Source organism: Aethalodelphis obliquidens, unplaced genomic scaffold (assembly GCF_003676395.1).
Source record: "Aethalodelphis obliquidens isolate GAN/ISIS:26980383/991018 unplaced genomic scaffold, ASM367639v1 scaffold31, whole genome shotgun sequence".
Taxonomy (NCBI): Eukaryota; Metazoa; Chordata; class Mammalia; order Artiodactyla; family Delphinidae; genus Aethalodelphis; species Aethalodelphis obliquidens.
Genome location: NW_020837975.1, coordinates 9392746 through 9420489, shown reverse-complemented (window position 1 = coordinate 9420489; position 27744 = coordinate 9392746). Strand labels below are relative to the sequence as shown.

Below are 27744 nucleotides of genomic sequence, written 5' to 3'. Positions count from 1 at the left end.
ATATGTAAACAAAGAGGCAGGGCTGTGTTCCAACAAAACTTTACTTATAAAAACAGGAGGGGGAAAAAAAAAAAAAAAAAAAAAAAAACAGGAGGGAATTCCCTGGCAGTCCAGTGGTTAGAACTCTGTGCTTTCACTGCCGAGGGCCTGGGTTCAATCCCTGATCAGGGAACTAAGATCCTGCAAGCCATGCAGTGTGGCTAAAACAAAACAAAACAAAACAACAGGAAGAGAGCTGGATTTCAATAAGACCCAGAGTCTCACACACAGTATTCAAAATGTCCAGGATACAATCCAAAATTGCTCAACATAGACGACTTAGGAAATGTTAGAACCGAAAACCACAATATCTGAAATTAAAATTCACTGTATGGGTTTAATAGCAGAATGGAGATGACAGAAAAGGAGTCAATGAACTTGAAGATAGATGAAGACAGATCTGAAGAACAGAAAGAAGAAAAAAAGATTAAACAAACAAATGAACAAGAGTCTTAGAGACTGTGGCTCCAACATTCCTATAAGCAGAGTCTCACAGGAGGAGTGAGAGATTGGTGCAGGAAAAAAAACAAATTTGAAGACATAGCTGAAAGAGTCTCAATTTTGGTGAAAGACATAAAATTACAGATTCAAGAAATTCAGTGAACCCCAAACAGGATAAATGCCAAAACAAACCAACCTTCCAAAAACCAAAGAAACAAAACAACTTACACTCAGACGCATAAACCCAAAGAAAAAGAAAACAAATCTTAAAAGGACTCTGAGAAACAATATGGTGGTTCCTCAGAAAATTAAAAATAGAATTACCATATGATCTGGCAATTCTGCTTCTGGGTATATGCCCCAAAGAACTGAAAGCAGGGTCTCAGAGAGATATTTATATACTCATGCTCATAGCGGAATGTTCACGATAGCCAAAAACTGGAAGCAAGCCAACTGACAGATGAATGGGAAAACAAAATATGGTATATACATACAATGGACTACTTAGCCTTAAAAAAGAAAGTCTGACATATGCTACAACATAGATGAACCTTGAGGACATTATGCTAAGTGAAATAAGCCAGTCACACAAAGACAAATACTGTGTGATTCCACTTATATGAGGCACCTCGAGTGGCAAATTCATAGAGACAGAAACTATAAGAGAATGGTCGTTGCTAGGGGCTGGGGGGAGGGGAAAATATGGAGCTATTAATGGGTACAGAATTTCAGTTTTGCAAGATGAAAAGAGTTCTCGAGATAGATGGTGGTGATGGCTGTACAACAATGTGAATGTACTTAACACTACTGAACTGTACTCTCAAAAACGATTAAGATGGCAAATTTTATATATAAAATTTGCAGCTTGCAGGATCTTAGTTCCCCGACCAGGGATTGAACCTGGGCCCTGGCAGTGAAAGCACCGAGCCCTAACCACTAGACTGCCAGGTAACCCTTCCAAAAATGCTCAAGATGGCAAATTTTATATTATGTACATGTACATATTGTTACAATTTTTTTTTAAAAGCAGTCTGATAAAAATGATTAATTAGATATAGAACAATGATTTCCATGGCTGTGGATTTCTCATTAGAAACTGTGGAAGCAAGAAGACAGTGGGACATCTTTAAAGTGCTGAAAGAAAATAACTATATCCAGAGAGAATAAATTCAGGAATGAAGGCAAAATGAAGACAATTCTCAGATGAAGGAAAACTAAGAGAATTAATTAGCATACTTGCTCTAAGAGAAGTGCTCAGGCTGAAGGGAAATAATAGCAGAGGGAAACTTGGAACTTAAGGAATTAAGGAAGAACATACATTGTAAGTGTCTCAAGTTCTTTAAATTATGTATAACTATTGAGAGCAAAAATTATAACAGTATCTGGTAAGGTTTTCAATGTACCTTGACATAATTTATACAACAACTACAGTATAACATAAAAGGGGGAGGGTAAAAGGGTCTATATAGCTGTGAGGCATCTGCATTTTACTTGAAGTGATAAAATAATAACTGCAAGTAGTTAGATATGTATATTATAATCCTGAGAGCAACCTCTTAAAAAGTATAGAGATATAACCAAAAGTCAATAGATATATTAAAATGAAATACTAAAAAATATTCAAATAATCCAAAAAGTGGCAGGAAATGGGACAGACAGGAACAGAAAACAAATAAAACAGTAACCTAAATCCAACCATACCCATATCATTCGTAAAAAGTCTATTTTTAAATTTCTTTGGCCACACCCTGTGGCATGCAGGACCTTAAGTTCCCCAACCAGGGATGGAACCTGTGCCCCCTGCAGTGGAAGTGCGGAGTCCTAACCACTGGACTGCCAGGGAATTCCCTGTAAATGGTCTAAATGCAAAAATCAAAAAAAAAGAGAGATTATCAGACTGGATTGGAGAATAAGACCCAACTATATCCTGTCTTAAGAATCCCACATTAAATATAAAGACATAGGTTAAAGGGATGGAGAAAAATTTTGGAGACCAGTGGCTTGAAGAGAAGGTCTGGGTTTTCCTCTCTCGGATAGCTGGGTGGGATAGGACAGGTGTGTTTCGGTCACTACAGAGACAAGCGTGGTATCCCAACAGCAAAAGCAGTTGAGTCCCCAGAGTCTGGCTCCCAGACTCCCCACCTCAGCTATCAGTTCAAGCAGGGACTTTCACATTCATCATCCAGAAGCCAGAGTTCACAAACCACCTGCTGAATCAAACTCAACAGGGATTCTCCTTGCTTCCAATAATTCTAACTCAGCTTTTGCCAAAATAAGGGCATGCTCTGATCGGCTGTAGCTGTGGCTATCCTGGCAAGCTGGCACAGGCTCCAAAGAGTCTGGTCTTGTACAATGTGCTTTATGTTCTCTGATCCTCTGTGAATCTCATCTTTTCCATCGTGAGTCTAAGAAATCAAAAGTGTCTCCAACTGGTAAGGGAATATTGGAAGTCCTGAGGAGACGAATGAAGAGCTCAGTTACTGGGCCTTAGGTTCTGACTCCAATCCTTGAAGCTTTACAAAGCTGCTTGACATGGAAAGTCCAATCCAAGACAAGCCAAAAGCTTAAAATGAGATTCATGCCTCTAGGAGCAAATGCAGTCACTATTCGAAGAATCTGTGCCACTGTCCCCTCACAGATGAATAAAAACAGAGGTAAGGCCTACTTAAGTAGAACCGTAGAGGTTTTGATCGCAGAAAGAACAGATAAACTACAGGTCAAAGTATGCCAGGATTAGTTTGAAAGTTTTCACCAATTTCCTAATCATAATCAAACATATTTCAGAAAATGATTAACTTCCTGCATAAATGAAAAACAGAATTTTTGAATGAAGGCTAGTCCAGGTCAGTTATTTTCTCTACCAGCCTCAGGAACAATTAATGGTCTTGGTCCAAAAAACACCAAGTAGAAATACTGTCCATGTTTTGTTTCATTTTGTTAATTTTTATTTTTTTATTTATTTATTGGCTGTATTGGGTCTTCATTGCTGCGCACGGGCTTTCTCTAGTTGCGGCGAGCGGGGGCTGCTCTTCGTTGCGGTGCGTGGGCTTCTCATTGCTGTGGCTTCTCTTGTTGCAAAGCACGACCTCTAGGAGCACGGGCTCAGTAGTTGTGGCCCATGGGCTTAGCTGCTCTGCGGCATGTGGGATCTTCCCGGACCAGGGCTCGAACCCGTGTCCCCTGCATTGGTAGGCGGATTCTTAACCACTGTACCACCCGGGAAGTCCTGACTGTCCATGTTTTATGAAAAAGGTTAAATTCTAAGGTTAATCGTGAACAATCACTTGAATTTCAGTCAGATCTACCCCCCACCCCCATATGCTTATGGGAAAGTCTGGTCTCCATTTTCAACTTATTTTCCTAAGTTCTTATTGTACAGATTGCTACCTGAATCCTAGTATCTGTTCTCCCCTTCCTCCATGGTATAGAATCCTGATTCTGAGCCAGGCAAATGGTGGCCTGGAATAGACTAATCCCCCAACCTCCCTTGCAACTAGGTGTGACCTACCATGGGACTAAGTCCTAGCCTGTGAGTTGTAAGAGGAGATATTATGGAGCAGCCTTCAGGAAACTTCTATAGAACACTGCTCACACATTTCCTGCACTCTTTTCTGTCTCCTTTCTTTAATCCATCTAGTTGCTTGGAAAGTGGATGTAGTAGCTGGAGTGCTAGCTGCCACCTTGACCATGAAGACCTGGAGGAGTCCAGGGTCCTAAAGACTTTGTGAAACAGACTCATCACACCAGCCCTGGGTTGCCTACTTTTGGACTTTCATGTTAGGGAGAAGTAAATTCCCATGTTGTGTAAACCCTGCTGTTATTTTTGGTTTGTGTTACCTGTAGCTGAATCTAATCCTAATATAGCTCCTAATGACTGAAACCAAGAAACACTCTCCAGGGATTCCCAGGAAGACGTTCTAGGTGGAGAAACCACCATTCCAGTCTATTCTTTGTAGAAGAAAAGTGCGGTCAACTGCCTTTCTTGAGACATTTCACAGTAAGGTTACCAAGAGAAAAACCAACCAACCAACGAAACAAAACAAAACACAAACACAAACACACAAAAACAACCAACAACCCCAAAACCAAAACCTTAATGAAAACCCTAAATGGAGAGCCAGTCTTTGAAAACATTTTAGTTCTGCATGATTTGGTGGGAAAAACACAGTGCAGGTAAGCTGGAAGGCCTGTCCTCTTAGTTCTCATTCTGATGCTCCCTTCCTTGGCCTTGGGTTGGGTTTTCCTCTGTGAACAGTGAGGGTTGTTGAACTAGATATCTCTAGGCTTTCATACAGCACTGAAATTCTAGTCCATTTTCTAACTTCCATTACATTATATACTCCTTTTTGGATAAATTAAATAATCCTCAAGTGTTTTTCACAGTGCTTGGCACACGGCAAGGGCACCCCTATAAACGTCAGCTAGGAGGGACCACGTTACTCATTGTTGTAGTTTCCACAGTGTCCTGCACAGAGGATGTGCTCAGCAAGTGTCTGCTGCATCCTCCGAGGCTGCCTTATCTTCTGTTGGTCCCCTGCCTGCCCTACAGAAAGCTTCTCCCCCGTACTTACTGGCGTCAGCACGAAGAACCTGAGAAAAGGAGACGTTAGGTTCCAGGTTACACAAATCCATGGCAGAAAAATCAGCAGTGGAGGAGGAAATACACTGTTTATTTACAATTCTTTCACTTTATCCACAATTTCCCATACAAACATAAAAACTAAAAAAATAAAACCACCACTTGGGAACACAAGTGTCTTTCTTTAATTAGTCCATCGAGGGAGGGTCACAGCCCTCTCACTCTGTGAAGGAGACTATTGAGGCACACTGAAGGGGAAAAGGAAAGGGCTAGAAAGAATGCCTGAGAAACAGCTCCCGATGAGAAATGTAACATGCCAGCGTGGTGGGCTTCACTGGCAGGCTCAGGGCCTCACCCACAGGGGAAAACTGCCTGGCTTTCCAAGAGGGTGCCGGCTGTCTGCCACCTCTTCACTACCAAACACCCAACATCCAACACAGGTCACACATCTCATGAGCTGTGTGGGGTGTGATGGTGACAGTGGGGGACACCGAACACCTCTCTCTGGGAAGAGCCCAAAACCCCAGGGACACACAGGAACCCCTCTCCTTGGCACTGACAGTCAGTCACAGCTTCTGTCTTGAATACAATGCTGACTTAAAAATGTAAAAACAAAAGCCCTCCCCAGCTTCCAGGGGAAAGGCAGGGGCTAAAACATGCAGAAGGGCTTCTGCCTCTGTAGTCCTCTCTCTGGGAGGCTGCTAGGGGAGAAGGGTGGGGAGCTCTGACCGCTGAAGATGTGTAAGGAGCACGGCAGATGCTCCACAAAGGCCTGGGGCAGGGATTGAGGGGTGGGGGGCAGGGAGAGAAAACTCTGAGACACGGATGCTTGGGTTGGCTGCCACCCGGTCTTCAAAGCAGCTCCATCTGCTTGGCTGTGCTCACTCTAGCAGACTCCCGTTCACTCCCCTCACAGGAGGGCACCCAGAAGCCAACCTGGAGGTGCTGAAGCCACCTGCCCGGCAACTTCATTTGTGCTAGTGACCTAGATTGCTTTCACATGTTGATGCACATTATAAATATAAAATCATATCTGCTACAAAGAAGACATATATTTATACATCTTTACCCATATACATAATAACACAACTTACACACAATATCTTGGAGTGGGTCATCATGGAAAAAGCGTCTGGAGAGGTAAAAAGCCCCTTCTCCCTCCCCCACCCTGATCCTTCTCAAGGGATGCTTGTGTATGTGGTCACTGGGGCCCTTCCCAGCTGGTTGCAATGGGGATAGTCTGGACACAGACATTCAGACGTGTAACTAAATGCTGATGGGTGTGTATACCCACATACACACACAGACGCAGGCACACATACAGATGTCTGGTGAGAAAAGGAAAAATGAAATTCCTAGCCCTTGGGTGTAGGCCTCTTCCCAGAGTTATAAGCATCAGTGCCTCCTCCATCTGAGAACAATGGTCTTAAAAAGCTGCCCCTCACTGGCTCAGACTTGGGCAGAAGGGGAAAGGCTAGGAATTGGGGGTAGAGGGGAGGGGCCAGGAGTCTTTTGAAAACATAAGGCGTTTTTGACCTGTGAGCAAATCAAACTATGTCACAAAAAAGCAACAGTATCAGTTGGAGCTGGGAGGCAAGAGACAGCCAGTCCATGTAGGGCAATGTGACTGGAGACCCTGAGCCTTCCCCTTCTTCTGTCCAGTTTCTTTTAAAGGGGCAGACAACCCTGTACCTCCTTTTCTGTCCTCTCCCAGAGCTGGGCCCATCCACATGTCATGGAATACTGATAGTGGTCCAGGAGAGCCATCTGGAGACATGGAGTGGTGGACAGGCACGCCAAAAAGTTAAGACCTGGGTGGCGGATGTGAGCTTTTTACAGCAGGAGTGGTTCCTGGCCGGGGTCCACGGCTCGCACAGTGGCCACAGTGATCAGATTGCCATCAGAGATGGGGGCAGTCTGGGTCCCCGCGGGGAGACAGCACCTATCGGCGGTAGTGATTGGGGGCGTCGGCAAACATGTACTTGAGTCTATACGCCTCAGCGAGGAGCAGCCCAATCTCTTCGTTGCCCCAGTGTATCGTAGGTAGGTTTTGTAGCAGCATGAGGAGACCCTGGAATGCAAGAAAGGACTTTCATCATTTTATCACTGACCAAGGGACCGGCAGGCCCTGGAATGGAGCCCCTTCTCCCGGGTCATGCATCCCAAGGGTCTGATCTCCCTCCTCCCAGGCGGCACACAGCCCTTGGCCCCTAGTTCACCTTCAGGAAGCCTTGAATAGCCTCTGCTGAGTCTCTGATCCACTAACACCTGCTTCTTTAATAATATTATAAATAGAGAATGACAACAATAAATAAGGATCTTTAAAAGAGAAAAATAATCACTCATCATCCAAATATACCTCTCTTAGTTTCAAAGTATTCCTTTTTAGTCTTTTTTCACATGCATATTTCTTTAAATAGTTGTAATCATAATTATGATTTTACATGCTTTTTAACCATCCTTTTTTACTATAATTTTTGTGTTTTCCCATGCAGCCTTCAAAAATGATTATTCTCAATGTCAGTATTCTAGCACGTGGCTATACCCTAATTGACTCAACCGTTTCCCTTTTTCCCTTTTATTAGATACTTAATTTGTTTCCTTTAAGGAAACAAAACAAAACAAAACCTTTATTGATAAGGCTGCTATGTACCCTTTTGCATTTGACATCTTTCTCTGAATCCCAATGTTCACTTGTAACCACTTTATCCTCTGCCCTGTTCTCCAAAGACTCTCCTCAACCTACCTATCCAGCTGATTTCCCACTGTTCCCAACATATGAGCCTCATCCAGCCAAGTCCACTTCAGCCACATTTATCTGTGCCTCCAGGGTTTAATTTAGGTTGTCCCTTTCGCTTGGAACACCTCCTCTTTTCTCCTCTCCCTATCTAAATCTTATTCAGTTTTCAAAGCCCAGGTCCCTCAAACAGCTCCATGGAGATAGCCTATTAAAGAGGATATTAGAGTAAAAGATGAATGTGAAGATTTCCCTGGTGGCGCAGTGGTTAAGAATCCGCCTGCCAATGCAGGGGACACGGGTTCGAGCCCTGGTCCGGGAAGATCCCACATGCCGCGGAGCAACTAAGCCCGTGCGTCACAGCTACTAAGCCTGCGCTCTAGAGCCCGCAAGCCACAACTACTGAGCCCACGTGCCACAACTACTGAAGCCCGCGTGCCTAGAGCCTGTGCTCCGTCAATGAGAAGCCACCTCAATGAAAAACCCACCTGCTGCAACGAAGAGTAGCCCCCACTCGCCGCAATTAGAGACAGACCGCGCACAGCAACAAAGACCCAACGCAGGCAAAAATAAATAAATTAAATAAATAAATTTATAATAAATTAATTAAATTTTAAAAAAAATGAATGTGAGACTTTAGGTTATCTCTGTAATTTAGCTACCCATGCTTCTGCTGCGACTTTGTATTCTTTCTCTGTCTTCTTTCTGAACTGGATATTCTTATTTTTCTGATTATTAAAGAAATAGTAGCAAGACAAAACCCAGAGACAGAAGGAGACTGACAGATGTGATACAATTTTGAAACCTCAATATGTGGAGGCACAAAAACAAGGTTAAAATAGAAGAAACTGACTGTAAGAAAATAGAACACTTATAAAAGACAAAAGGTTAATATCCACAATAAAAAAAGGAGTACCTACAAATCAGTAAGAAAAAAAGGAAAACCACCAAATGGAAAAAACGGATGCGAATAGATATACACAAAATATCAATGGCCCACCAACATGCTAGAACATGCTAGAACCCTGCCTTTGGCTGACTTGCACCATCCAGCAATGCTTTGTAGTTTTCAGCGTAGAGGTCCTGCATATCTTTTATAAAATTTCTTCCTTTAGTAATAGAAATTTAGCGGGGCACAAAGCTGCCTCAGCACATCAAGGCTGTGTATGGCCAGCATGATTCAGTTCTGGCCAATTTTGGAGACAGTGTAACTCCTGGGTTCTGCCCTAAGCTTACCCTTCTCTCCTTCCTAGAAAATGGCTATGAATGGAGGAGTGGAAGTGGTCACCTTAGACCGTAAGAATAAAGCTACGTGTTGAAGATGGCAGGGCGACATGAGAGAAGAAATCCGAGTCCCTGCTACTCTGGAGCCCTGTTAGCCCTGGACTCTTACACTCAGACTGTTAGTTGAAGAGAAGTAGACAAACTACCTTGTTTTACACCACTGTTATTCTCTGGTCTTGGTTTCAGGAGACAAGTTTATATCATCTTAACAAACACAGGCCACATCTATCAAAATCAGAAATGCAGGTAATTCCCTGCTGGCCCAGTGGTTAGGACTTGGAGCTTTCACTGCCAGGGCCCGGTTTCGATCCCTGGTCAGGGAACTAAGATCCCGCAAGTTGTGGCAGTGCGGCCAAAACAAACAAACAAAACAAAAACAAAACAAAACAAAAAACCAGAAATGCACATGGTCTCTGATCCAGCAACTCAACTTCTATGTACCTCTCCTTAGGAAATATTCGCACTCCTGTACAAGGGTCTGCACTGCATCATCGCTTCAAATAGTGGGGAAAAGGACACGAGGGAAGTGTCTGTCAGTATGGGACACTTAGATAAACCAGTTATCCAAATCATGAAATACAAGGCATCACCTGTAAAATGAAGCAGGCCTACATATGCCAAGGTGCAAAGATATCAAAGACATTTTAGGGGGGCGGGGGAGCAAGCAAGTTGCAGAAAAATACTCATAGTACGATCCCACTGAGGTAAAAGAAAAAACACAACTATATGTTTGTATATGTACACAGGTATATAAAATTTTTAGAAGGCTAGGTGGTAAACTGTTAACAGTGGTTACCTTTGGGGATGGGAGACTTTCACTTTTTCTCATCATACGTCCCCTTGTTTTCAATTATTACAATAAAGTCTGTGTATATTACCTACTTATAAACTATTTTTTCGAGTAATACACATTCTCTGGAAGTATAAAGTTTTGTTTACTTTGTAAAAAGTAAAAAATCAGAAAATAAATTACCCTTAACTTTATAATCAAGAGGAAGCCACGTTTAAACGTTTTGGCATATTTCCTTCTAGTCCTTTTTCTGCACATTTTACACAGTTGAAATACTTTCTCTAAATAATTTTGAATCTGTTTAGCATTTATCATAAGCATTTCCTCTAATATTAAAAACTCCTTTTAGACATTTTCAATGGCCAAAGAATTTTCCATGATGCAAATGTACCATAATTTACATCTTCCTGCTTTGAGCGTTTAATCATTTCTGGTTTTTCACTATAATGAAATTATAATGAACAGCCTTGTGCAAAAAGCCATATTTTAGATGATTTCCTTGGGCTAAATTCCTAGGAATGCAATTACTGTATCAAAGGGCATGAACATTTTAAAGGTACTTAAAGCTCATCCAGAAAAATGCTTATTTCCCTAGATCTCTACCAGCACTGAATACTCTCATTCAACAAACTTTGTTAGTTGTAACTCCTGTCCCTGAGATTTCCAAGTCTGAGAACAGAACTCAAAGCCATAAGTCAAGGGAATTCCCTGGTGGTCCAGTGGTTAGGACTCCGTGCTTTCACTGCCACTTTCACCGCCGAGGGCCTGTGTGGCGCAGCGAAAAGAAAAAAGATAAATCTGTAAATTGGAAAACCCTGCACTCAAGTTATTATTTTAATGTTTTCACAATTTTTGTACAAGCATGTACTCATGTAATGTGAAAAAAATACAAAAATGGGGAAAATCATATAGATCTATGCTTTCTGACATTATAGAACACCCACTATATTTTGTACAGTGATAAAAAGAGGTTACAAAAACAACGCATACAAAATGTTTCCATTAGCAGTTATGTACATACAGTATGTTTTTATTCATATGGATCTGCATGGCAAAATGTCTGGAAGGAGATATATCACCTTTGTGTGGTAAGATTTCAGGTAACTTTTTTTTTTTCTTTTTGCTTATTGGTATTTCTTATTTTTCTATAATGGTTACACACACTTGCATAACTGACAAGCAAAAATAACCAACAAAGGGGTGACCTCCCTAGAAGAGAATATTCTTTGATAGGAGAAGCTCTACCTGTAATTTCCAATTCTTCTAGTCTTGCTAGAAACCTCCCAGAAGCCTTGAAATATTTCTTTCCCTGACCAAAGTCAACCTCCCACCTCTCCCAAGGGCAGGGAGGCTTAGGTGGAGGAACCATTCTGCCACCTGGTGGCCATGCCTAGGAACTGCACCGCCCACACAATGCTGTAACAATGGGAACCCTGCCCATGCATTGATAAATTAGGGATAAAGAAGTAGAAACCAAATTATCACGTGTGGGGAAAGAAGGTGTTAATCACAAATCAGGTGCTTTAATCAAGGGGTAGAGAAGAGACACTGCTAGGGTGGGGAACAACTGAACATACGTTACAAAGCCAGCTCATGGGAGCACTAAACATAACATGCAGTCAGGTGAAACACTACAGTCGTGAGAAGACAACTTGTGGGGCAAACAGCAGAGAGTGTTTCCACGTTAACAGAAGGGGGCAATGGCTTTCAGAAAAGAAAAGCTCGAAATGGCTGAAAAAGGTACCTTCTGAGAATCCACAGATTCCAAAGGAAACGGAATATTGCAGAGGAAGAATCTGAGCCATGTGTGAGGGGGTGGGGGGAAGACAACGATTAGACAAGGGGGCCAAAGTAGAAGGGATAGTAGGTAACAAGCAAAGAGGCCTTGGTAAGAAAAAAATGCAGGGGAAAGTCACTAGAGAATGTCCAACAGATGGAAGAACTGATGAGGAAGAGGGGCACCATGAAAGATAATAGTCTTCATAATGGTAATTATCATTTACTGAGCACTTACTATTCACCAGATGGGGTTCTTCACACATACTCTACTATCACATTTAATTCTCATATCAACTCTATGAGGCACATATTATTACCTCCATCTTACTGATGAGGAAACTGAGGCACAGAAGTTAAGGAAGTTGCCTGGGGTCAGAGTGTAATGCGAGGCTGGGATTTGAACCCAGCCAACCTGGTTCTAGAGCTTGTGCTCATAACCACTATACTATATGCTGCATGCCTGGAGTAAGAAAAGTGGGACATGATGGAGAAGGAATGAAAAGAAGTCATAGAAGAGGCTGTTTGAAGGAAATCTGGAAGAGCTGATTAATTTTACTCGGTAATAAGGGCCAAGGACAACCAAAGAGGATGAGTAATAATTAACAGCAAAGAACATACAGGTCACATTAAATATATACTATTAAATATGACACTGTGTACAGAATCACCTAGCAATACTAGAATATTCTTTGCAAACGTTAAGTGTATTCAGGCATGTAAAAATACTTTCCTAGTCAAATAAGTATTTTGAAACAAATCCCTCTTGTTTTGAGAATCAGTGAGGTAGCAAAACAATTCCCTTGGTCTCAATAAAAACTTTCAAAAACATGTCCTTGTATGTAAACTTTTTCAGTCAAACGTATTCATAGGCTTCCCTGATGTCAAAGCACCTGGTATTTTTAGCAAGTTCCCCCACCAGAGAAAGCCGTGTCCCCCTCCAATGTTTGTTTTGTTTACATGTTGAGGAATCGTGCCCTTTCTCACACCAGCTTGTTCTTGGTGGAAGATCTTTAGGTCCCAGGGTTGTCTCTGAACCCTTCTTCTGGGCAGGATTCAAATTGGCAATTTACTGGATATCTGTGAAGATGGGGCCTGCATTTGGGCAACGTTTCACAATCCTACCCTTAAGTTCCGGCAGAAGTGGTGGGTGGACGCCATCTGGTTCAAGGGATTTATTTACATTTAGTTTGTTATTTAGGCCTGGAACATCCCACGGGCTTAGCACTATTTCATTTAATAACTCTGACCTATCTCCTACAAAAGTCACTTTCAGAGTGGGAATCTCTCCAAGCTTTTCTTCCATAAGATGAAAGCAAAGGATTCTGAGACCAGCTGCTACTCTGGTTTAGAGTCATCAGCTGTCCCACAACTCCTCTGCCAGTTCCCTTTTTATGTATTTAAAGGAACTGTGGTTATTAGTCTTAGAGTTCCCTGCGCGGGGCTTCTCAACATCACTTCTGAGCCATCTGTGGGGTCCCATGCTCTCCTAGACTCTCAAAGATGCTGCTTTTCCTGAGGGGACGCTTTAGGCTGCAGGTGACCAGGCATTTGCTCAAGTGCCTGTTCTCTCTGACTTACATAAAATAATGTATCTAGGAAATTATTACCTCCATAATAATGGAGGAGGGGGAGGGGGAGGAAGAACCTTGCCCATGAGCAGGTACCACGTAAACCAAGCTCACGTGCCCCAGGAAGTGCCTGTCCAGGCCCTGAGGGAGAGGCATCAGAGCATAATCCATGCCTGGAGCACAGGTTCCAGGTTTCTACACTTACTCCCTGGGTGATCTTGGCCTAGTCAATCTCTCCGTGACTCAGTTTCCCCATTTGTGAAATGGGGGTAGTAATTACAACTTATCTTGTAAGTGGGACTGTTGCAATGAATTAACATAGAGAGACATTTAGGATAGTGCCTGGTGCATTAAAAGTACTAAGAATTAGTTATTATTAGATTGAACCTTATTAAATTGCCAATACTTGATTATTTTGACCTATAAAAATAATTTCATAAGATGCAACCTAACATTATCACCATTATTCTATTATGCCAGCCCAGGCTGAGGGCCAGAATTGCGGAGGTCCCCTCTACCATGAAAGAGCCTTGGTGCAGCTCTGCTGGAAGCTCTCATTTGAAGCAGCCTATGGCCCAGAGGACGGGGCCATTCTACCCCTACAGCACCTGTGCACAGACACGCCTGAGGTTCCCTTGCTCAGAGGTCTCAGGAAGGAAACTTCTTTTTTTGTTGTTGTTGGCCGTGCTGCGATGTGGGATCCTAGTTCCCTGACCAGGGATCAAACCCGTGCTCCCTGCAGTGGAAGTGCAGAGTCCCAACCGCTGGACCACCAGGGAAGTCCCAGAAGCCTCTTAAAGTGAGCCTCCTGTGTCAGTTTTTGGTCCCCTCTCCCAGGCAGACCCCAGACAATCGCCCAGCTAGGGAGAGGCAGATGCCTTTCTTCTGGGAACTCTCACCACAGCTGGGGCACCGCCCTTTGCCCCTGCACCCTCTGAACACATCCTCTCCAGCCCCGTTTGGTCATCCAGCTTGGTTTCACCCAGGATTAGCCTAGCACGGTTTACTCAGAGACTTGGGTTTCTAAAGCTGTCTTCTCTTCACTGCTCCCTGGACTCAGAGTACATTGCAGGAAGTAATATTAGTGCTAATAAGCTCACTGTTTTGAGGGCCATATGCAAAGTACACCAACAGCTTCACATGTAATGATTTGTATAATCCTCATAATAGTCCTAGGAGGTAAGTACTCTCATCCCCATTTTACAGGGAAGAAAACTGAGGCATAGAGGGCCAATTTACTTGCTTAAGGTTGCACACCTAGAAAAATGGCAGAGCTAGGATTTGACCCCAAGCAGACTGGCCCCAGAGACGGTGGCTTAACCACTGTACTATTCTGCATAGTCCCCAACTTTAGAAGGAGGGTTCCTGCTTCACCCTACACCCTCAGCTGGCTCCCCTTCTCTGCTCTTTAAGGGTGATACATCGCCGGTCTGCTGGAACTGCCACAACTCTTTTATATGTGCGGCTACTTCACCTGGTTTTTCTTCGAGTCACTCAGCTTTTAGCCCTAAAAACTTCTGTCCCCCAGGCTAGGCCTGTCTGGCTCTCTGGGATACCTGTATTCACTGACAGAGCTTCCTCTGCAGTGATTTAATTGCAGGCAGCCCTTTAGCAGTTAGGATGTATGGGCCTTCTTTCTCTACAGAGGTCACAGAACAGCATCTCACAACCCCACACAACGCTCTTCTGCCCTTGTTCCTCACACCCGTGCCATGCTTCTGTCTCCTAAGGGACACCGCTCGTCTATCCTAACACAGCCAGGTGCAGTTTTTCTTTTATTATTCATAGAATTATAGAACTACGGAGTTGGGAGGAACTTTAATCACCCATTCTGTTTTGTCTAAAGGAAAGAGGGGAGACTCCTCTATGAGTAGGACTAGCTGAGGTGCTAATAAGCTGACAAAAAGTCCACTGTCATTCTGTGGATTAGTGCAGAAAGACCTCAGGTCCATCAGATAATCGAATATGCTACCCAGCATAGAATACTTCCATGTCTACCAGAGTTTTAAAGTCACAGACTATTGTCCTGTATTCTATCGATATTGTGAATGGCTAAAAGGCATTCCAGGAATCATGTCCACCTCCCTGAGCTAATCTCGGAAGCACTTTTATCACATATGACAAGGCCCTCTGAGCCTGGCTCATGATAACCAAATTAGACTTCGTGCTCTCGATATCCTGCCCCACCTCAACCACATTACCAAAACTGACAGCTCGCCCAGCACGTGGCCAGTCCGGGCCCTTGTCCTCATTTATCCTAGGGCATCACACATGCTGCTGGTTGGCAGAAGCTGTGGCTCTTTATCCGCTGCCTGCAGCCTCGGCCCCATGGCTACCACCTACTCACAGAAGCCCACTCTTTCCTTTTTTCTTCCAAAGCCCTTCCTTGGGCAAATTGGGTCCTGTCTTTCCATTTATCTGCTGAACAGGCTTCTGTGCTTTAACCACCTAACACCAATTATAGAGTGGGACTTCCCCGGGGGTCACTTGGAGATGCTGCTGTTCTTGAGAACACCTATGGTATCAGTTAGAACTTAGAAAAACATTCAACCTCCTCTGGCTTTTTCCCCTCCCATTTTTAAAAGGAATATCTACCCATTAAAACAAAAACAACCGGGCTTCCCTGGTGGCGCAGTGGTTGAGAGTCTGCCTGCCGATGCAGGGGACATGGGTTCGTGCCCCGGTCCGGGAAGATCCCACATGCCGTGGAGCGGCTGGGCCCGTGAGCCATGGCCGCTGAGCCTGCACGTCCGGAGCCTGTGCTCCGCAACGGGAGAGGCCACAACAGTGAGAGGCCCGCGTACCGAAAAAAAAACAAAAAAACAAAAACAACCCCCAAATCCCTCAGTTCAGCAACATACAAAGCAGAAAAACAAAAGCCCACTGCCACCCCCGGAGATTACGACCATGAACTGCCCTCAGGCCTCTCTCTCTGCAGATGACAGAGCCTGGCAACCTGTCTCCTCAATCCCCACTCCCCGTCCCCCTGTCCTGGGCCCCCTGCAGCAGCTGCCTGGCTTCCGCCACCTCTTCAGTCTTCTTCACATCCCCCCCTCGGGTTCCAGGACGCTGGGCTCCCACTGGTCACCTCCCTGCCTCCTGGCCTGTCTGCCTCGCCTCCCTGACCTCTTGTGTAGGAGGGTGCAGGGCTCAGGCCTGGCCCTCTCCTCTCCTCTCCTCTGTCCACTCCCACCTCCTTCGGATCTCATGCAAGGCGCTGGCTTTAAAGACCATCTAGCCAAAGGCTCCTAAACATACACGTCCAGCCAGATTGCTCTCTCTTTCGACTCCAGACCCCTAAGGTTTATCTCCCTATTCTACCTCTCCATTCGGATGTCTAACGGCATTAAGAATCCGACACACCCAAAGCCGGACTCCTGATCTTCCTCCGTAAACGTGCTCCTCCTACAGCTTCTCACAAACTGTAAAGCCACCCTGACTCATCCCTTTGTCATACTCGACACACAATTCCTCAGGAATTCCCATTGGCTCTACTCCTGTTGGCTCTATATCCAAGCTCAGGCCGCTTGTCACACCTCCACTCCACCATCCAGGTCCAAGCCACTCTCGTGTGTTACCTGGAGGACTTACACTAGCCTCCTGGGTGGTCTCCCTGCTTCCAGCCTTGCCCGCACGTGCAGTCCACACCAGAGTGAACCTCTGAAACCGTAAGTCAGATCATGTCCCTCCTCTGCTCAAGACCCTCTTCCACTCAGAGTAAAAGCCAAGTCCTTACTCTGGCTACGAAGTTCTCCATGATCTGGGTCCCTTGTGACTTCTCTGGCCTCACTTCTTCCTACTCTTCCCTTGGGCCACTCTGCTCCAGGCCACACTGGCCACCATCATGGTTCCACCAACAGCCCAGGCACATTGTGACCCCATGGCCTCTGCAAGCCTGTTCCTCCTGCCTGGACGCTCTCCCCGCAGATCCCCAGATGTCCACATGGCTCGCTCCCTCACCTTCTCCCAGCCTTTGCTCAAATGTCACCTTCTCAGTGAGCCTATCCTGACTACTTTGAAATTGCAACCTGTCCCTCCCCTACCACCTAATAATCCCTTTATCCTACTCTACCTTTAAAAAAATTATATTTCTTATCTCCTTCTAACATTCATTTTAATTTACTATGTACTAGGCTTTTGTTCACTTTCTCTCCCCAAGCTCTACAAGAGCAGAGTTCTCTGTTCAACTTTCTCTATGTCCTACTCCCTCAGTGGTGCCTAGTATGTTGCAGGCATTCAACCAGTGCTGGTCAGCAAATGACTGAAAGGTCTCTTAGACCCGCCCAGCTGCTCTGCAGCCTTTCTGGCACTAAGACCCTTTCACACTGAAGAACTCTGGGCCCCAGTGCCTTCCTGCCGACTGGGAAGGGCACCCTCTTGTGAGCATCCTTTCTCCTTTGCTCTTTCCAGCCAGGTACCTGCTGTGGTAGCTTCTATGCACACAGCCCCCCTAGCGGGATGACTCCCATTCTGACGCTCATTCCCCATGCGGCCTGAGCTCCAGGCCACTCACCTGAAAGTCCTCCTCATCCAAGATCTCTTTCCTCCACTTGATCAAGAAGGCCGCACACACGTAGAGATGAAAGTGCGAGAACCCTTCGGGTTCAGACTGGGAAGGGAAAAAACAGTTAGGTCTCCAAGCCCTCTCAGAGCCACTCCTTCTGCAAGGTGGGAAAGCAGAACAGCACCCCTTTAATGGCTGGGTGAGCAGAGGCCTGAAAAGATTTAGCAGAGGCCCTGCCCATGAGGCTAAGGCAGACACAGAGGTAGAAAAGAGGTGGCGGGAACTTCCGAGCAGCTATACTGCACACCCGGCAGGGAGCTGGGTGCCTCAGGGACAGCCTGGCATGGAGAGGGCAGGGGTCTCCTCATACCTGGTATGTGTCCCACAGGCGGATGGTGCAGCGAAGGGGAAGCTCCCGCATAAGCAGGTTGTTCATCCAACGAAAGGCAAACTGTAGGTATTCGACCTCGTACCTCCTGAAGTGATTATGTACCTGCTCTGAAACAGAAAGTGTCATTGGCCCCCTGAGAGTACCCTAGGGGACTGGACCCTGAAAGAGTCACATGAGCCAAAAAGGTGGTTTCCATTTCTTTTCAGCCACTCTCCCTGGAGAAGCCAGACACAGAGGGGCCAGACGGGCATCTGACCATCCTTTACGTTTGATTCCACCACCTCACAGCAACTCTGCATGGTTACGACTCAGCCCTGCATGTAGTAGAACTATTTGAACACCCCATAGTGATATTCTAGGGACCTTTCTTCCTTCGCACGGCTGCTCGAGCCATAGAGCAGGAGACGTAAGGCTCACTTGGCTGCTTGACCTTGGTACTCATCAGAGAAGAACCCAGAATGGAAAAGAACGGTGCGGGTCACCTTGGCCATCCTCCCACCAGTGAGGATTCCTCTTCAGCATCCCTGACAGATGGCAGCCAGCAGGGACTTAAACCGCCAGTGAAAGATGTTCACCGACTCCACTCAAGGGCAGCCTCGCCCACTGATGATTAAGTGATTCACCAGGAAGTATCTCGTCGACACCAGCAGACACTAGCTCCCTCCCCACTCCCGCCCCTTGGTGTTGGTGTAGTATTCTGGAGCGACCCAGACAAGCCTGACCCGTTCTACATGACAGCCCCTCGGATGCTGCTTGACAGCATTAAAAAAAAATCACTATCCTCCTCAGTTTCCTAATCTATAAATGGAGATAATCATCCAGACCTCAAAGCTTGGGGGAGAATAAAATGAGAAAATGAAAGTGCTTACAATAGCACCTGCATGGGGCAAGTACTTAATACAATTTTTGAAAGAGTAACTATCAACGATGGTTATTTCTGGGGAGTAGAATTTAAGGAAGGGGGAGGATTTTTACTTTTTATTCTGTGTTTTTCTCAAGTGTCTAAATTTTTGTAATGAGTAAGTATTACTTCTATAATTCAAAGCATAAAGATATATACATTTAAAAATCCACCATCCTAAAGTACTGTGCCTGTATTTTTCAGGTATTTTTGAGGGCTGGAAAAAGGAAAAAAAAAAAAAAAAAGGACAGGCCAGGAAGTGGCAAAAACCAGAGCTCCGACCCTCTGGAACCTGGCCCTTGTCAGACAGCTTAGCACAGGCCCTGTACCAGGATCCAAGTGAGGGATGCAAGAGAGCTGGATGTGGGCCCCATCATGGAGCTAACAGCTGGGCCAGGGCAATAATGCAAAGAGGCTAAAAGTATCCCACATACGATGCACAGGATAAAAATAGTAAATTATCAAACATGCTGGGAAGACTGAAATCCCAAGTCATAAAAGGAAGCTGGAGTGAGTGGAACAAATCACAGAAGGTTTTCATGGAAAGAGAACCTGGGAAAGGAGAAAGATACACAATCTCTATACTGGGGAAGGGAATGCTTTGGTGAAGCAGAAAAATCCATGATAGAAAACCAGACAATGGGACTTAACAGTTGTGTAGTAATTGGTGGAATTAATTGGTGCTAGAGATTCCTCTTAACAGAAGACCTCGCTGTCAGACCTCTACGTGACAGTAATTCCGACTTCTCTCCCTGGGCCTCAGTTTCCTCATCGGTCAACAGCAGGGCTTTCCGAGTTGCCTTCAGTTCTAACACTCCATGACTGCATGCCAGAGCCGAGGACTTACTGTCGGGCTCCTGTTTCTCAAAGACATTCTGCATCAGGAAGCCACGACTCATATTCCCCACCCAGACAGGTCATAGGGAGCTATGGGACGTCCTGTTGGGGTATCAGCCAGACCTGGGGACCCGGCATGGAGCCCAGGAGTCCTGAGTCACATTGCAGCATGAAGGACAAGGTCAGACTACCTCTGACTTGATGCTAAAAGCAATGGAGAGCACAGGAGGTTTCACAGCAAAAGAGGGACATGACCAGAACAGTGCTTTGGAAAGATGCAGGTGTGTGATAGATGGTGTGGAAGAGCAAAGAGTATGGAGAAGGCAAGTCCTTCTAGGAGGAAGTTGCAAAAACCCAAGCAAGGCTGGACCAGAGCTGTGGCTATGGACATCGAGAAGAAAGAGGGAATTTGAGGAGAGATGCTGAAGGAGGACTGACAGACCTCAGTGGTAGAAAACTAAGGAGAGAAAAGAGCTTGACATAACAGCAGAGTTCTCACCTCACCTTCTGGTTGAGATGTGGAAGGATGCCAGCGCCGCCAACAGCACAGAGCGAATTGAAAAGGGTCGTGGCTAGGAAGGGGGCTGAGTTATGCCCACAAGCATAACTGGCTTGTGTCAGAATCCCACTGTGCTATCGCTAGAGAATTCTTCCTCTGAACCTACCATCAATCCGACTGACAAGCTCTTCTAGTGCCTTGACCTTCTTCTGGATCCCTGGTTGTGCAAAGGTGTAGTTATCCTGCAAACAACATAGGACTCAGGATGAACAGGGATACCAAACAGTCGTGCCACCATCCCTCAAATTCACTGAAATACATTTATAAAACACAAGCTGTTTTTCCGAAGCTGGTGCCAGTGTTTTGGGGAACAAAGGAATCTCATAGAACAGCAGAGTGTGAGGAAAGCCTAAAAGAGCCCTGTGCTGTGGAGGCAAACAGCACGGCCCGGGAGCACAGAGGAAAGGAGGGGCACAGTCTGATGACAAGGGCAGGGCAACACGGAGACCTCCTTAGGCTCCAGGGGACACTAGACCATTGCCTTTTGAAAGCTGTAAAGCTAATGAACGAGGTAAAGATGGATGGACCAAAAAGGGGAGGAGCCATGCTGGGTGGGGGGCCCTGTCTGATGCAGAAGAGCAACAAGGAACCCAAAGGGCTGCAGGGAGCCCCAACCCAGGTGTCCCACAAGGGCAGAACCACTCACCTGTATCCCATCCAGCAGTTTGCTCATGCACCAAAAGCTGTCGGCTTCTATGCTTCGCAGCATGTCCTGAGACAAATTGGTCACGTCAAAGTTCTCCACGTCCTCTTCTGTAAAACAAGAGGTGAAGAAAGTCCAGAGGTCTTCTCCAAAAAATGGAGAGAGAAAGACAGAGTCTAGTATCTTCAACGGGGTCCTTAAGGCCAGGAGAGCCAGGCTAACACGATGCCAAGGAACAGGGGCCTGCCCTCCCCGTCCCCTTGTCAGGTGGGCAAACATGTCCCAGGAAGGCTCTTGAGGATCTCCTTACAACGCTGAACAGGCCATTTCTCACACCAGTTTTGCTGGGTCCAACACATCTTCCTCTTCCACTGCATTTGTTCATTTAGTTTGAGGAAAAAAAATACTTCAGGCCTCCTGTTCAAAGAGCTATATCCAGGGGCTTCCCTGGTGGTGCAGTGGCTAAGAATTCACCTGCCAATGCAGGGGACACGGGTTCGAGCCCTGGTCTGGGAAGATCCCACATGCCGCGGAGCAACTAAGCCCGTGCACCACAACTGCTGAGCCTGTGCTCTAGAGCCCATGGGCCACAACTACTGAGCCCGCGTGCCACAACTACTGAAGCCCATGCACCTAGAGCCTGTGCTCCGCAACAAGAGAAGCCACCGCAATGAGAAGCCCGCGCACCACAACGAAGAGTAGCCCCCGCTCACCGCAACCAGAGAAAAGGCCATGCGCAGCAACGAAGACCCAACACAGCCAAAAATAAAATAAATAAAATAAAAATAAATGAATTTTTTAAAAGAGCTATATCCAGCCCCCTGGAGATGGTCTGGAAAAATTCTTTGATTTCAGAAATTCACTGAACTGTCTAGCACACTCACACTTACAGGTAGTGGAAAAAGGTGGGATCAGGTAGCCCCAATAGTTCATTTTAAAGATGGGATCCCCCAGTCCTGACAAGGCAGACCCATGGTCTCACCACTCAGAAGTGAAGATGAGTGTGTGAAGGAAGATGGCCCAAACCCGTGAAAGCTCCCAGGATTTAATCTCACCAATCTGGAAGTTATCAAGATGGGCTCTGCAAAACCTCAATCCTATAGGATATTCAAGAAAAAAGGTTCCACAGACAAATATGGTTGAGAAATGCTGCATTATATAACCTCGTCTTGGAGGTTCACGAAGATCATAGCATACAAAAGGATTTGAGAAGTTATTAGACATTCTGCATTAAGTGAATCTCCTTAACCTTGCTCACCCAGCATTTCCCCAGCTTCTTTAGCCATGGGACCTCTTTGAAAGAGGATCGCCTATTAGCTTCTCATGGAAATCCCACACTAAATGACAAGAGTGAGAGGTTGTCTATCTGGTCTGAGATACAAGCGGGGAGAACATAAGAGTCTTCCAGAAGAAGGAAGAGGCCATGTGATGTTTCCTTCCTGCCAGAGAGAGGTGGACAAGACAGGCCACCTCAACCTTCAGGTCCCTGCATGCCTGTCAGAGGCCACACATGGAAATGTTCAGGCCCTTGAGTTCTGTGCCAAACGCAGCTTATGTCCTTGGAGCCCTGTTTTGAAAACAGGGTGTTCACTGCAGTCCCTGGTGCTGCAGAGAGACACAGGCATATGATGAAATGTATTCTCTTTCATTTATGAGAATTATTACTCTATTTAGACCTACATCTGGACCTTCTTGGGGAAATGTTTAACAACTCTCAGATTCTCATCCTGTATAAACAGTGTTTTTCTAATGGACATCAAGGGCTGTAAAAACCCTTTTGGGGAGGGCGGGGTGCTTTGTCAGAAAAGCTATGACCCTGGGAACACTGTAAAAGTCCATAGTTAATACAAGTAAAGTGTCAACAACAGTGCCTGGCACACAGTAGGCACAATATAGTTTATTTTAGATGAAGTTTACTAGGAATTTGTAATGACATGGGAAAGCATGTCACAGCATTGAGGGAAAGGAGTAAAGTACAAAATTATTTATGGTTTACTCTCAACTACTGCACATACAATATTTATGTGTTTGTATAATCACAGAGGAAAGATAAAGTATATCACAAAGGTTTACAGTGCTTATTCCCAAGGTGGTAGGGATAAAGAATTTTTATTTTCTTTAAGCCTTACTATTCAAAATTTCTACAATAAGCATAATTTTTATAGTCAGGAAAAAATGCACATGATTTTAGAAAAAAGGGGCTACCATTGACTATATTTGCCTTTCACCATCAAAAAAGAACAAACAAGATATTGTAAAACAACACTAAGCCTGAAGAAATGAAGACTTCAGATAATATATAAAGGTCCGTTTAAGAAACCACGCAAAAAAAATCCTTCCAAAAATACCATCTTTCTATTTTTCTAACTTAAACACTTATTGTATAGTGGGGGCTTGTGTGTGGGGGGGGGGTGGCCATGTATATACTATTAATTTATTTAAGTGATACTGGGCTCTAAGACCCAGCTCAGAAACTTCCTTTTTCTTGTTGCTTCATCTTACATTTCTAAGATCCTTCCGTGTTGCTGTACAGACCTCTAGTTCACTGCCCCACACAGAGCACCACCCCTTTATATATCCGTTCCCCCCATGGATGGATACCCAGGTGCCTCCAACTCCCACTACCGCGAACAATGGCCAGAGGAACCATATGAGAACCACTCTGGGCCACAGGTTCAAGTGACCTAACCTCTGGTACCACCAGACCACTCTCCAGGACCAGACGCCCAGCAGTGCACTAGGGAAGTGTGTGTTTTCCTTTTTAGTGAGTGAGACTGATCACACCAACCGTCCAAGGCAGTAGTTCCCTCTTTATGAAAATAGGGTTGTGGAACTTCCCTGGTGGTGCAGTGGTTAAGAATCCGCCTGCCAATGCAGGGGTCAGGGTTCAATCCTTGGTCCGGGAAGATTCCACATGCTGTGGAGCAACTAAGCCCATGCGCCACAACTACTGAGGCTGCGCTCTAGAGCCTGTGAGCCACAACTACTGAGCCCATGAGCCACAACTACTGAGCCCGCATGCCACAACTACTGAAGCCCGCGTGCCTAGAGCCCGTGCTCCGCAACAAGAGAAGCCACTGCAATGAGAAGTCCGCACGCCGCCATGAAGAGTAGCCCCCGCTCGCCACAACTAGAGAAAGCCCGTGTGCAGCAATGAAGACCCAACACAGCCAAAAATAAAAATAAATAAATAAATTTATTAAAGAAAAAGAAAATAGGGTTGTAAGAAAAAAATGAAACCCACAAGGAAGGCTCAAGACAAAACCACCCCCACTATTCATACACGTTTCCCAAAAGAAAATCCAGAGTGCCACAATAATTTGAAGGGTCTTTTCCTACCTGGGCATTCTACCATTCCAGAACATTGCAGCGGGAATGTCACTGGGAATGGAAACCACACACAGCAGAGTAACAAGGGAGAAAGAGCCTGGGTCCCCAAGTAGACTGGGGAGCACAGCTGCCACATCAGCCCTGGTGACCTGTGGCTTTTCTGTAAGACAGAAGAGCACGTGGCTAAGAGCACAGACTGGAGCCAGACTATGTGGCTCAAATCCTGGCTCTGTCACTCACGAGCTATGTGGCTTTAAGCTAGTGACTTTACCTTCCGTGCCTCAACGCCTCATCTGTTAAGGTGGTAACATCCTACCAATGTCAATGCACATTGTAAGGATTAAACAAGTCAATACACGAAAAGTGCTAACAATGCCTGTCATAAAATAAGCATTATGCAAATGTTAGCTAGTATTATTGCTATTATATGAGGAACAAATAAACTTCTACCTTGTTTAAGCCACTGTTATTTTAGATCTCTGTTATTCGCAGCCAAACCTAACCTAATTCCAAACGTACCTAAAAAATAAAATTCAATTTTCAAAGCTTTCCATTTCCACCTTCTGGTCTCAAGGAAGAAAACTGAACATGAGGTTTAAGGTGGTAAGATACAGCTCTCAGTAACTGTGCCAGTTCCAAACCTTTAGCTGTCCAGGGGGAAAAGGGACCAGACAGGATGCTGAACCCTCTCTTGGGGCCTCGAGTTGGGGGTTGTTGTTTCCCCATGTTCTGCCCTTACGCCTGGCCTGCGCGTTAGCCCGTGGCTTTCACAGTCAGCGGGAGAGCTCACCAGCATTTCAGAGAGTGGGAGGAGAGTTTAGTTCTGGCTGCTGAGAGGATAAAATTCACACATTCAGTCAAAAACTGTGAGCTGAGTGCACCATCAAAAAGCAGCAGAGAAAGGGAGGCCCAAATGCTCTCTGAAGGGCTTCATTCAGCATAAACAGTCTGTTCAGAAGGATCATTAAACGTCCCACTTGAGAAAATTCAACATATAATTGAAGAGGAACGGGAAACCATGCCAGCAACACAGTCTCCAATGAGGGCAGCGTCTCTGGTTGTCATTATGCAGCGTTCAGCCGCCAGGACTCAGACGGGAGGGAATGAGATTTTAAGGGATATTTTATGGCTGTTTTAAGACGCAAAGCATCCAAAAAGAGGAAACCCAAAAGTTCTTTATAAAAATCAAATTGCCCATTCCGGGCTTGACAAGAACATGCTGTCAAGCCCAGCATTATTAGCTGATAAAATGTCCCACCTGAGTGGTAGCCCCAGTCAAGTATTTATTTTTCTGAGAACTCCAGATCTCAGGCCTAAAATCAGCCTCACCTATGCCTCAAACACTCCCCTACGGCTTCGGGAAGAACGGCTTTTGCTTAAACTGACAAGAGTTAACTTGTCCATTAACTGCTTTAGGCATTTCCCAGGAACCATCTGTGATCGCAAGGCAATTTCTAGATTTTGTCATCTGTTGGGTCAGAATTAATCAGCCTGACTGGCAGGCATGAGAGGATTCAAGGCATCAGACTACAGACGGCCCTTCTATTTTCCAAAGCCTCTGGCTTACCTGATGCCTCTCTTTTTTTTTTTTTAAACTGGACTCACAAGAATACCTTACATAATATTTTCTGATCACAAAAGTAAACTGATTGAGAAAAGAAAAAAAAAATCTTTTCAGCTATACATCTAAAGAACTTCATAAAATAAAAGTTAAACATTTCATCCAGAAAAACACAGTTTGGGGCTTCCCTGGTGGCGCAGTGATTAAGAATCTGCCTGCCAATCCATGGGACATGGGTTTGAGCCCTGGTCCGGGAAGATCCCACATGCCGTGGAGCAATTAAGCCCGTGCGCCACAGCTACTGAGCCTGTGTTCTAGAGCCCGTGAGCCACAACTACTGAGCCTGCACGCCACAACTACTGAAGCCCGTGCGCCTAGAGCCCGTGCTCTGCAACAGGAGAAGCCACCGCAACGAGAAGCCCGCGCACCGCCACGAAGAGTAGCCCCCACTCACCGCAACTAGAAGAAAGCCTGTGCAGCAGCGAAGACCCAACGCAGCCAAAAATAAAAAGTTAAAAATATATATATATTAAAAAAAAGAAAAAGAAACACAGTTTTAAGAAAAGTGTCAAGGAATTCATCTGGTCACCTGTATGTAATAATTTTTAAGTGGTTCAAGTGCTATAGAAACTTATTGTTGGGTGTTACTCATCTGGTATTTTCAGTCAAGTATTTGATAGCAGCAGCTGAGACAAGGCCACCACAGCTGAGCATGTACAAAGTAGAGGGGCCCCGGGACTTCCCTGGTGGTGCAGTGGTTAAGAATCCGCCTGCCAATGCAGGGGACGTGGGTTTGATCGCTGGTCCAGGAAGATCCCACATGCCGTGGAGCAACTAAGCCCATGCACCACTACTACTGAGCCTGCACTCTAGAGCCTGCAAGCCACAACTACTGAGCCCACGTGCCACAACTACTGAGGCCCACATGCCTAGAGCCCGTGCTCCGCAACGAGAAGCCACCGCAATAAGAAGCCCGCGCACCGCAAAGAAGAGTAGCCCCCGCTCGTCGCCAACTAGAGAAAGCCCGCGCAGCAGCGAAGACCCAACGCAGCCAAATAAATAAATAAATATTTAAAAAAAAAAAAAAAAGCAGAGGGGCCCCTTGGTTAAACCCAGAAAAGTCAAACCACCTAACAAAGAAAGGGCATTGAGGACAGGGAGGAGGTTAGAGGAAAGACTTCTTCTGAGGTTCCTAAAGAGCAGAGACCCATGCCGGGCTTTTCTGCTTCATGAGGACCGTATTCCAGACTGAGTGAGAGGAGACGTGCTGTTTCCAAGACACAGAGAAGCAGCTGACCATGGAGCCCTTCCCGACGCTGTGCCTGTCAATCAGGGCAGTGACTAAAAGGTAAATATTAACTCAAAATGATCTCTGGCTGTCCACTACTCAGCGTGGGGCAGCCTGGCTAAAATTAATTTTAAAAACCAACATAGGGGCTTCCCTGGTGGCGCAGTGGTTGAGAGTCCGCCTGCTGATGCAGGGGACACGGGTTCGTGCCCCGGTCCGGGAAGATCCCACATGCCGCGGAGCGGCTGGGCCCGTGAGCCATGGCCGCTGAGCCGACGCGTCCGGAGCCTGTGCTCCGCAACAGGAGAGGCCACGGCAGTGAGAGGCCTGCGTACCGCAAAAAAAAAAACCATATCACTAAACTGTCTCTACTTTCCTGAGGTTCCTGGATTACTTTTACTTTTATTTAACAAACACAAGTGACTGCTGGCTATGACCTCAGATTACATGAACCTGAACTATATGAGTATTCAGGTTATGGGGCAAGGGAGGGGCCAGGTACAGCACACACTT

General features: G+C 45.5%; 1 protein-coding gene across 1 annotated transcript in view; it reads right to left on the bottom strand.

The window, feature by feature from the left end:
• Positions 1-5129: 5129 nt before the first annotated feature.
• The window catches only part of TBC1D22B (TBC1 domain family member 22B), a 65427-nt gene continuing 42812 nt past the window's right edge, over positions 5130-27744 (bottom strand). Inside the window, exons 9-13 of the mRNA XM_027127113.1 lie at positions 21056-21162; positions 20516-20591; positions 18092-18219; positions 17731-17826; positions 5130-7130 (exon numbers count right to left, since the gene is read on the bottom strand). Coding sequence (XP_026982914.1) covers positions 7002-7130; positions 17731-17826; positions 18092-18219; positions 20516-20591; positions 21056-21162 — 536 coding nt within the window. The 3' untranslated portion in view covers positions 5130-7001. The remainder of the gene's footprint in view (positions 7131-17730; positions 17827-18091; positions 18220-20515; positions 20592-21055; positions 21163-27744) is intronic.